This window comes from Gigantopelta aegis, chromosome 4 (assembly GCF_016097555.1).
Source record: "Gigantopelta aegis isolate Gae_Host chromosome 4, Gae_host_genome, whole genome shotgun sequence".
Lineage (NCBI taxonomy): Eukaryota > Metazoa > Mollusca > Gastropoda > Neomphalida > Peltospiridae > Gigantopelta > Gigantopelta aegis.
Window position 1 is genome coordinate 12619077 of NC_054702.1, and position 12460 is coordinate 12631536.

The following is a 12460-nucleotide window of genomic DNA, read 5'->3' on the forward strand; positions in this document are numbered from 1 at the left end:
TACAAGAATGTACTTTGTCAATAAACCATAAAACCTTACAATCTGAAATGGTGACCAAAACGCAACAAATGTCTCAAAATTAATGTGCAACATGTGACTGTGCATGCAAATTGTGATACTTTAGATCACTGCCTATAAAAGCCATGGTAATTGTTTATTGTGGCTTTATGTGACAAAACGTCATGACAATGCCCGTATTGACACCTCAAGAACGCGAAAGAGCAGTTGGGATGCATGATGCTGGATTATCAAATCACGCTATAGCACAACATCTTGAATGCCATCATTCAACAATATCAAGACTTTTTACTCATTTACAACAAACTGGGACCACTCAGGATCGACCACGACCTGGCCAACAGAGGGTTACAACACCAAGACAAGATCATCACATCGTCTGTACACATCTATATGATCGCACATAACCAACTGTGCGCACAGCACCTACAATTCAAGGGAGATGTGGTCCAGTTAGCGCCAACCCTATAAGACGCCACTTACAAGCAGCAGGGTTGCACACTAGACATCCGTATGTTGGTCCAATTCTCACTCAACGTCACAGAAATGCACATTTAAATTGGTGTAATCGTCATCGATATTGGAATAGACGACAGTGGAAAGGTGTCTTGTTTTCAGACAAATCTTAATTTCATCTTAGACATGCTGATGGACAACTACGTGTTTGGCGTCATTGTAGAGAACGGTATAAAGATGAGTGCGTGATCCAAACTGACAGATGGAGAGGCGGAAGTGTCATGATTTGGGGCAGAATCAGTTATCACCACAAAACACCTTTGCATGTACACTACTATTGGATGATTTGACGCCAACAAACCAATCACCTTGTCGGTACTAAATATGGTGTCATCACGATTTGGCAAAGCACACACAATGACATCAAGTAGTTTAAAGCATTTGAGTTTACATCTTTCTGGTTTCAGTGTTAAACTTGTAATTAAATGGTAGTTTAATGCAATTCATTATAGCTTCTTTTTTTTACAGAATATATAGAACTTTGGGTTTTGAAAATTATCTGTGAACCGTGAATAAAATACAAAGTTAAAGTACAGTACCCAGAATAGTAAAGTAGTTTATGTCGTTTCTATACACATGAACGTGTAGACGATATAGCAGGGTTCGAACTTAACGATCGCCCAATCGCCCCTGGCGACTGAAAATGACAACGGGCAACTGAAAATCCACAGTAAGGTTGCCCGCCTGGTGACAGATTTTTTTTTGCATAGCTTTAGGAAACCCACTACATTTTTCCATTAGTAGCAAGGGATTTTTTTATATGCACCATGCCACGGACAGGATAGCACATACCACAGCCTTTGATATGTCAGTCATGGTGCACTGGTTGGAACAACAAATAGCCCAATGGGTTCACTGACGAGGATTGATCCCAGACTGACTGCACCTCAGGCGGATAGTTTACCACTAAGCTTCATCCCATCCACTGACTTTTATTTATCTCTGTTATTGTTAAATTTGAATTTTGTAAACAAAAAATCCACTTTTGAAAAAATCCATGTAAAGTCACTTTCATTAAAATTAAAATTGATATGTACAGAAAGTAATGAAGCTTTCCAAGAATCATTACTTAAACTGAACATTTTATGTGTTGTTTTTAATAGGGGTGAGAATTTCCAAAATGGGCATTTATTTTTCTGGTAGTAAAATCCTAGTTGGAAAATAAATGTACCTATGATAGAGAACAAATGTACCTATGATAGAGAACAAATGTACCTATGATAGAGAACAAATGTACCTATGATCCTTCATCATGATTAAATGGTCTTAGAAATATTTTGATACTTCCCTTGAAAAAAAACTTGTCTTATTTTATTTTAAAAGATGTAGATAGTATACCAGTGAACTCAGCAGTACAAAAACATAAATTTGGTTAAAAGTTAATCATTAACAGAGATAGCCAAGCTTATAATGAAGAGTTATTATTAGGAAATGCTTAGTTAAAATAAAGTAGAGCCAGCAGCCATTCTTATTGCATGTGATCAGTCTTACTCTTAACCCTGTCTTCTCCTCATTACTTAACAAGGGCATGGTGTCAGCAAATTGGTTTCTGTTTTGTTTGTAGAAAATAGATATTTGGCATCAATAATTAATAAAATATTATTCGGGCAAGTGAAAATAGATCCTGGCAAGTGAAAGTGCTGTCACCACTTGCCCAGATGGCAACTCAAAAAAAAGTTAAGCGCAGATACTGATGTAGGCTATATCGAAAATAAAGGCTTTTAAAAAACCCAAATAGCTAAAGCGCGTGACAAGTGAAAATTATTTCACTCGGGACATAAATTTGATAATAACTGGTAACTCGTTTATTATCCTCTATAGAAACTATGACCCTTTCCTGTTTACTCTGTGGTGTTACACTTTTGTTTACTAGAATTGATTCGTTTTACATCCATGTTGTTGATTATGTTTTGTTAACTGATTGGAATATATTTTATTTCATCCCGTAACTGAAAAATAGATATTATCGAATTTGTGTTTTTGTTGTTAGCCGAACACAGTTTGGGACGTCGATGATACTGTTTAATTATGGCTGGACAATTTTCTTCAAGAAAGATAACTCGGAAAAAAGATACCCACACGCGGAATCACGTATGTATGGATACATTTCTGTATACATGCACTAAATCAGATCGCTTTAATGGAAAGCGGGCTTTGCGAGAAAAAAAAAGCAGACTGGGTTAATTCAAGTGTTGAATCTTCTGAACATGCCTCTGGCTTAGCTAGCCTATTGCAATAATCGGGATGTGACATCCATTTTCTTAGCGAGTTAGATTCAGGAGCAAAAAACGAAACATTCTGATAGTGATTACTGTAAACATCCAGATTTAGCAAGACCAAATGCATCAGCCTATCTGCAATCTTTTTTCACAAATTAATTTTGAAGACATAAATTAATGCTTAGCTGGTTCATTTGGCGATAAAGTCTGGTAGTCAGCTTCTTAAATGTGGGTCAAATCTACTCAAAATTACTTGCCTTGGGACTAGATTTTTTATATTCTACTCGCCTCCCCCCCCCCCCCCCCCCAATTTACACTTGCCTCAGGCGAGGGGGCGAACGTGCGAGCGTATTAGTTTCTACCCCTGCATGTTGGAACGTTTTAGATTCCATACTACTTGGTCATACACGTCATACTTTAATCATATACTTGTCATCCTTTGGTCAGTACTGAACTTATTTTGATTTTAAATCTTTTCTGTATTCTTCAGTATTTAACAATTTGATATTTTAATTCAAGAAGATAATTATGTCATGTCTAAACTTTCATTTTGTTTTGGTATGCAGTTGTTGCTCGAAGGGTGTTATTTTTGTTATGTAATGCCCATTCAAATAAATAAATACAATAAATTTAGTTCATATGGTAATTTAGCATATAATCAAATTCATTTAAGTCTAAACAGCTTTTTCACAATAAAGGGCACCATTCACTTCCACATGGGTAAAAAAATACTTAAAACATATATTTTTCTAATGTATAATGTTTAAAGTTTTTAAGTCCAAACCTTTGTTCAGCAAATATTACTGACAAAAAACTTATAGGTACTTTTTTTCATCTGCCAACAAAAGGTGGTTATACAGACACTACACGGATACTATATATAACACCATGACAAAATATAAAAAACTACAAAAACACAAACTAAATGAATGTTTATTTACTTTTTTTTTAATGTATTCCAACAAATTAATGGTATAATAATTGTTGTAAAAAAATTTTTTTTTTATCTTTGCCATAAATTTACTATTATGCCATATCCATAAAAATTTTAACACTCATTTCTGTTTGTATTAACAGTTCATGGTAGAACTAACTAAAGTTTATTTCAATAAAAGTATGCCCATTTCACTATTGGAAAATGTACCAATGGGATTTATAAATCAAAGTTTATACTTATGACAGTAGCTTCTTTCTTTTTCACATTAAGGTTATGGACACTATACAATCTTATATATAACAAAACATAAATACACTTCATTAAACTAATATTGTGGTATTTATTTGCCAGGATGTTGGATTTATTAACAATTATAAACATGATATTTATTTTATCTAAGATTTCACTGACTGTTAAAAACAATGTATGCTTTTATGCATTACATGACTAATAAATATGAATGTAAGAGATGAAATAAAACTACCAGTTGTGCAGAGATATCTTAAAATTATAGTTTCATTTCCAACTATTTGTAATAAGGTTATTTTAAGGCACAATATACTGATTTACACTCAACATGGACAGGCAAATTAAGAACCTGAAATAGTAAAGTCAGTAATATTTGGTTATGGATAATACCAAACAAAATTAGAAAATTTGTTTCTAATTTTCATTATTATTCATACTTATCTAGTACTAGTACAACAACAATGCTATACGACCCTGAGTTATAACCTCCACTGCAGAATTATCTCCCTTGCTGGATGTATAACCTACACCCGCGAATGGGTAGACAGTATATCCTCGTTATCGATTCAAAGTCTGGAATGACTGAATAAAAAAAAGACCTCCCTCGGGGTGGGTGGGAGGTAACGGTTGTTGTGCTAGTACTAGGTAAGTATGAATAATAATGAAAATTAGAAACAAATTTTCTAATAGTCTTATTCAACTTGCCATACTAGCACAACAACAATGCTATAACAGACGTGATATAACACAGTTAAAGCATGAGAATTTAGCATTAAAGGGAGGAGGTAAGAAAACAAGGAGGACTTACCCATTCAACCAGTAGTGTTCGTCTCAAGTAATGATACAGTGAAAAAGCAACCCACATCATACGAGGTATAAAATGTCAAAGTGACTTTTAAATTGAAGAACTACAACCCCAATCAAAAGTAAACCAAGTTAACAAGGAGAGGAAACCCGCACACCAAGTAATGGTAAATGACACTCGACTGCCCCAGATAGTCAACCATCCACCCCCCACTCTCCAAACAGGAGGTGGAGAACTATCTCCCAGAAAGACTGTCGCTAGCGACCGGACGAAATAAGGGTCGCCCTCTACTCGTGGCCCTGAGCACCGAAACGACTTCCTGCCCTGCAATGACTGATTGAATCCGCCGAGTTCCCTCTGGAACAACAGCCATATCACGGAAATAAAACCGGTCAAACGTGTCGACCTTTCCAAAAGCCCGCACTCATGACCTTGAAAATGTCCAAAGAATCATGGAAATTAAGGGAAGCAGAAATCGCCCGAATCTCATGAGGTCGAACGGAGAAATTCCGCAGAACATGATCACCCGCCTTCTCATATGCCAGTTTGATGGTTGCAGCAATCCATCTCGACAAAGCATTCTTCATAATGTCTCTCGGTTGGTGTGTGAAAGAAATAAACAGTTTCTTAGTGTTTTGCCGGAGATTTCTAGTACGCTCCAAATAGAATTTCAAAGCCCGCACCGGACAAAGAAGTCTATCAGAATTATCCACAGAAAGCGTACGAGATAAACACTGAATGATGGCCGGAGGAAACTCTTCCCCTGGCACCTGGTTCTTAGCCACAAAAACAGGATCAGTACGTAACGTAACTGACCCGTCCATATTGTAATCCACCAAATCATGCAAAAAAGCATGAATCTCACTAATACGATGGCAAGCCACTAGTGAGACCAGAAACAAAGTTTTCCATGTCAAATGACGAAGACTGGCGAATTTCAAAGGCTCGTAGGGCTTGCCTTTGAGTGCATGCAGAACCAGAAAAACATTCCATTTAGGCAAAATGGAAGGCTTCTCAACCGTGTTTTGCAATGACTTAAGCAAGTCATGCAACACGAGTTTCGTTGAGAAATCTTGACGTCCACACTGCCTCAGAGTAGTGAAAATGGACGACCGGTGACTTCTCACTGTTTGAACCTTCAGCTGTCTTTCTTGGACAAGAGCCAGAAAGTACTCAGCTAAGTCATTAACAGTAGGCGACAAGGGATCCACGTCCCTCTCAGTCGCCAGTGACACTGGTAGACCCTCTCTGTAGACTGGCGCTTCGAAGAGGAGACGAGCTCAGCAACCCGTTCAGAAAAGCCTCGATTTCGGAGGGAAACCCCGACAACCGCCACGCGTGAAGTCGGAAAACCTCCGGCTTCGGATGCCACTCTGTTCGACACAGTCTCTGACTGAGAAGATCGGGTATCAACGGCAACCGCACCGGCTCCTGCACTAAAAGTGACAGGAGCGGAGGAAACTAGGCTTGAGCTGCCCAACTCTGGGCTACGAGCATGACACGGCAAGGTTGCTGTCTGATCTTTGCCAGAACCTTGCCAAGCAGAACCGGAGGGGGAAAGGCATAAAAATCCAGTCCCGTCCAGTCCATGCTCAACCCATCGTACTCCAGTGCCAGTGGGTCTGGTACCGGCGATACAAACACTGGCAACTGACTGTTCAGACGAATGGCAAACATATCGAGTTGAGGACTCCCCCTCAACTGAAGAACTCGATAAGCCACCGTCCGGTGCACCATCCACTCCGTCTGAACCGGGGAACGATGACTCAAAGCGTCCGCCAAGACGTTCATGGACAAAGGAATGTGTTTGGCGATAACACCACTCCCCAATCATCGCACCATTCCAGAATCTCCAAAGCCGCAAGACTCAATGACAGGGATTTGGTGCCTCCCCACCGATTGAGGTACGCAACAACCGTCGTGTTGTCCGACCTCAACAAAATTCGACGATGTCGAATAACAGTCCTGAAATGAAGACAAGCGCGCCACACCGCTTCCATCTCCTCTCTGAAGGAGTCCACACCCCTGACAGATGTTGATCCAAAAGGTGTGCAAAAGGGAAGCATCGGTAAACAGGACCAACTCTGGAGAAAGTGGGTGTAAAGGAACGGCCTGGGACATACACTCTTGGTTCGGAAGAATGAACCAAGGCCCCAATGGTATCACCAAATCCCAGTTGAGACCATCCCACACTCAGGACAAATGCCATTGAAGCAGTCTCTTGAACCGTCTGAACCGCACATTCAGCGCCGCCAGCGATTCAAGATAGCCTATCAACACATGGAGCTCCACCAGAAGACATTGTGCCAACGTCATGAAATTGTGCAGTTGCGAATCCGTCGGAAGAACGGACGCCTCCACAAGGTTGAAAACCACCTCGAGATAAGTGAAAACCTGCACTGGCACTAATTCAGACTTGACCCAATTGGGAATAAATCCCAATCGGAGAATCATGTCGATCACGAACTCCACGCCCACGAGACATGCCGTCTGTGACGCTGCCGGAATTAACCAATCGTCCAGGTAATTGTGCATCCGTATACCCAACAGATGTACATGCCCCACCACTGCCTTTACTACCAGAGTAAAGACGTGAGGGCTTGTGGCCAATCCGAGCGGCAGAACTTGAAACTCGTAAGCTCTGCTGTCGTAGAGGAACCGCAAGCACTTCCAAAAATCCCGATGGATTGGAACATGCAGGTAAGCGTCCTTTAAATCGATGGATGCCGCCCATTCCCCCACCTGAAGCAAAGCGCGAACAGACTGAACCGTCTCCATCTTCATAGATGGAATAACGACGAAATAATTCAGTGGCTTCAGGTTTAAAATTGGTCGCCACTCGCCATTCTTCTTCTGGGCGAAGAACAGATGGGAATAAAATCCCGGAGTGCCCAAATCCACCTCCTGGATGGCTTTCTTGTCGAGAAACTCGACAACCATCTTCTCCACCAGTACTCGTTTGTCGACAGGCGGTACTGCAGGTAACCGGGGGGAGGACGTCAGTGGAGGGGGTGAAAAAAATGGAATTCTGTATCCGTTGCGGACAACCGACAAAACCCATGGGTCCAGATCTGGCAGTTCGCACCAATTTTGAACAAAATGGCAAAATCTGCCCCCCACAGGAAGATCTTCTAACGGAACCTCCGTAAGCAGATGTCGATTGTCCACACACCCTCATCCCGGCCGCTTCCCACCCCTGGGTGCCTTGCGGAACCACGAAAATGTGCTGGCTTCCCCCGAAAAGTCCCTGTTTCCATGAACCACAGGCATTACCCGACTGCACGCCCGAATCAGACACCACAGGGATCTGATAACTGTCAAGAAAAGTCAATTTCTTAACAGGTGGAGGCTTAACAGTAGACACCACCTGGCGCTTACGAGCAGTTCGGGACTTAGCAGCAGGGACGAATTTCGCCGCTTCTTGGTCCATGACCAAGTTAAAATTGGTCCCAAATAGTAAGGTTTCCCTTACTGAGCGACTATGAAAGTAGGTTTTAACCACACCCGTCGCTCTCAGTCCCGCCAGGTAGTGATCCCGATGCAGAAGTAGACTGTTGGCAAAAACACGCCCAGCAAGCTGAGCGACGTGATGACAGGCTTTAGAAACCGCCAACTAACAACCCTTAGCCATCGGCGGAAGACCCGTGACTGCTTAATCTAACCCAAATAGGAACGTACCTAAATGGTTATTGACTTGAAAAAGAAGTTTAGATAACCTCTCCAAAGTCTCTAAATCCGTGAGTGGCACACTGACATTAGGAGATGGGTGGCAGTCTGCTTTCACCCTAGCGGAAACGACCGCTGGATGTGAAAGGAAGGAAGCTCCCAATGTCTTATACAAAGACGTGGACAAAACCTTCGCCGCAGACAAGAGTTTCCCGGTAGCTAATGATGCCGAAAACTCTTCCACCACCGCCCCCTAAATACGATCGCTACCCGCAATCAAAGCATAAATCTCCACAAGAGATTCATGCGCCTCTCGTGCGCTAACAGCAAGCCGAAATCCGGCCATGGAGCGTCCGTCGCTAAAGGCCGGTTTCCAAACGAAACACCCTTGTAAGACTGAACAGCCTCCTCCGACGGAATTGCATCTGCGCACACCAGTCGGACCTGTTCCCGTACAAAACCAAGAACCGCCTGGTAATCATAATCGCCGTCTGGCGTACCATCAGCCAAAATGGGAATCTCATCAGGCACCAAACCTGGTGCCGACCCTTCCCCCGAAGAAGAAATGTTCTCAAACGACGCGCCATGCGCTGACCGTAACAGAAACGAAATTGCATGGGCAGGAAGATGTGAAACGACCGAATCTGCAAACTGGTCCAACCCCGGTCTGGTGAAGGCGATTCCCCTAGCCAGGCCATGAAATTCGCAAAAAGAGAAACATAGTCTAGACCCAGTGATTTTCCGCAACCGCGGAAAACGGACGGAATTCACGGAATTCCCATTGTGAAACAGAATTACGATTTTCCGCGAAGTTAAAATAATTAATACCATTTTACTATTGCCACACACTGTAAAACTGACGATTGGCCCGTGTGCAGTACTACTGGCAAACGCGTAGTGTCGTATTTACCGGTGCTACATTCAGCCAGACCGAGCGGAAAAACGTAAACCAAATGGCCACATTGGGAACTAAATACTTCGCGAACGTTAGCGAAACGTTTGCTGCCTGAACTTGGGACTGGTTCACTGCTTAGTCTGTTGCGCCTGCGCAGACGGGACAGTTTTGTTTTTGGGTTTTTTCAGGAGTAAGTTCAGTCAGCGGTTTGTCGGTAACGTTTGTCATGGAAGACTGATTTTTACGTTTTGTTAACACTAAGCCCCGTTGAATAAAACAGTGCACTCAATTGTTGGACAAATATTCTTTATGTAGTTGTTATAACTGTAACCTTTGCTCCGATTTTTCACTACTAATATGAAGGCCTACTTTGATTTAACAACAAATAGCGATGTATGTCAACACCAGTCAATTTTCGGACCCTGGTTTTGGTTTCGTACAACGGTATTTTTTTTATATGATATATTTGACAAAAGGTACTTTTAATATTTTTTTCGTCTTTTAAAACTTTAATATTTTGTCAAGAATTATGAAAAAGTAAAAACTAAACAGCGTTGTCTGCCTCTTATGTTAATTTGTCACAGCTTGTCTTATTTCAATTGTTAATTAGGCCTACACGTTGTATTCTGAAACGGAAATGAAACGGAATGTACAAAAACATGAAACAGAAAATAGGTTTTTTTTAAACGGAAAACCACTGGGTCTAATAGTCCCCCAGAGTCCGCCCCTGAGGGCGACCCGAAACCATCGGACCCTGAACGAAAGGTTCCGTCCACGCAGTCGAGGGATAACGCCTGGAACCTCTACCCCGATCTGACAGGTCCGGATTGACTATCAGTGTAGACACAGGCGCATCCAAGAAAGCTGCAGTTTCCCTAATCCCTGCCGAAGCAGACAACGGGACTGGTGGTGTCGGTTGAACCGGACCGTCAGGAAATTCGTACACGTACGAATCCTGCGCCGAATTCTGAACCCAACGTACCACGTGTGGATTAGCCTACCCAGTTGATGTAGCCACATGCGAACGATCTGAAAGTTGATGATGCTGTACAGGCGCCCCAACAGAAGAGACGCCCACTGGCGTTGCACCCGAAACAACGCCACCCGGCTCCGTGACCGAGACGTTGTGAGACTTCGCGATTTTGCCAAGTGGCTCGATCACTGAAGTAGTGCCGAAAGGCGCGTTGGCCGAAACAGTGCCCTCGGACGCCACGACCAACCCTCCACCAGAAGTCTGGTGAGACAAACGGCGCCGCAAAAGCGGACTTCATTCTAGAACTAATCGACCCCTCCACAGAAGGACCGATAACCCTGCCCCCATCAGCAAGATGGGGTCGGAACTGAGAGACACAGTCGTTCCTGCCACGACTGCACTCCCTCCGACTGACGCCCCTATTACAACCGTAACAGGCGCCGCTTCCACCGACGGAGGCAAAAGCAAATCCCCAGGTGGAACGGAGCCTGACCTGGAAGAAGCTTCGGCTGAAGCAGGGAGCAACAGCACCCCCTCCGTGCCAAGCGGCGCTTCGGGTTTACTGGTATCACCATGAAGATGGCGAACAGACGAGGAAGCGAGCTCTTTGAACTGGACACCGACTTGCCAACCCGACGGCAAATCGGTATGGAGCACGATCCCGGAGGTTGCCATTGTGCTCCGCCCGTCCCGTTCACGTCTAATCATCCTCTTACGCTCGGTGTCTTTTGACAGCTTCTTAGCCTTCCCTCACGTGGAGGGGGACCAATTTACACATATATGACACTGGCGTTCAAAACAAGAACGGCATGCCCGACATAACAAATGCTGATCAAACTGGGGCAGTCGTTTAAGACAACCCCCCTCGGCACACACAACCAACCGGTTGGAGCCCGAGGAAGCCGGGTCAGACATTAACCCCCTGTGTAAATTACCCAAAAGACCTTGTATGACAGAGTAAAACAAAATTACAAATTAATAAACAATTTAACAATTTGACAAAATTTTTACTACAGAACTCGAACACAACTGCAATGGAGGACTGCAGAATCAAAAACGAGGATATACAGTCTACTCATGCGCGGGTGTAGGTTATACCCGGCAAGGGGAGATAATTCTGCAGTGGAGGTTATAACTCAGGGTTGCATAGCACTGTTGTTGTGCTAGTACGGTAAGTTCAATAAGACTATCTGGGTTTTTGATATAAAGTCATAATGTACATACATACAGTATGCAAACATATATACTGTCAAAAAAGAAATAATGTGCATTCTTTAGCTTAAAATGTTCATGAAACAGTCTGAAAATAACTGTTATTTTAAAGAGAATTGAATCGTCTGCAAACTACTGTCATTTTAACATAAAACACAGACCTGTCAACCCTCCCGGATTCCGCAGGAGTCTCCCGGTATTTGATCAAATCTCCTTTCTCCTGTGCGGGAGACAATTTCTCTTTTTAAATGACATTTAACAACGACCCAAAAAAATCGATCCTTTTGTCAAAATAACATAAGGGAAGTAACTCTGCCTTTTTTTCTCATTCGGAAAATGTCGACTACTTTCAGTTTCTGAACATGTAACAAGCCGAATTGTCCCGACTGTTTAACATTTGCCGAAGTGAGAATTGTGGGATAGCCTATTTATATTGTTCAAAAAGCACATGGCGTTTATAAAATGACGTGTTATTATAATGTTTGTTGTCATCGTAATGACTACGAAGCGTGTTGCCGCTAATTCAACAGGCTGTGTATTGACTTTAATCATTCATGGAGGAAGAAGGAAGTCCTGATGAAAATATATTACAGGTCAAATATATTACAGGTAAAACAAAATAATATATGATGCTTATTCCATGTGGTAACTATTGTTAATTTTGCTTTAAATTGCTAGATGCCAAAAGTGATTAATTATATTATTTTATGGTAAATAAAATAAATTAGATGACCAATTGTTTCAACCTCTACCAAAGGTACCAGGTTTTCTGCCAGAAAATAATTTGAGGGTACGTAATAAAACAGGCCCGTAGGAACTTGGGGTGGGGGGTGGGGGGGTGGGGGTGGCTGGAGGGGTGCCTCCCACTTGTGAGCTTTTCTTTATCACATTAATTTTTGCCATTGTAACCAAAATCTGATGCCTGCCCCCCCCCCCTCCCCAAGTTGTTCCTACGGGCCTGTAAAAACTA

The 12460-nt window shown here is 42.5% G+C and overlaps 1 protein-coding gene across 1 annotated transcript; it reads right to left on the reverse strand.

Moving 5' to 3' along the window:
- Positions 1-6937: 6937 nt before the first annotated feature.
- On the reverse strand, positions 6938-8174 carry LOC121369684. The gene is made up of 2 exons (XM_041494735.1): positions 7886-8174; positions 6938-7815 (listed from the first exon to the last, which is right to left on the reverse strand). Exons 1-2 carry the CDS (start codon positions 8172-8174, stop codon positions 6938-6940), a joined length of 1167 nt encoding a protein of 388 aa, XP_041350669.1.
- Positions 8175-12460: the final 4286 nt, after the last annotated feature.

Excerpts from the sequence above, each read along its gene's own strand:
- LOC121369684 (XM_041494735.1), bottom strand. The coding sequence starts at position 8,174 with ATGGACCAAGAAGCGGCGAAATTCGTCCCTGCTGCTAAGTCCCGAACT. Across the intron at positions 7,816-7,885 it reads ATCGACATCTGCTTACGGAG|ATCTGGACCCATGGGTTTTG; the intron begins GTTCCGTTAGAA and ends GCGAACTGCCAG.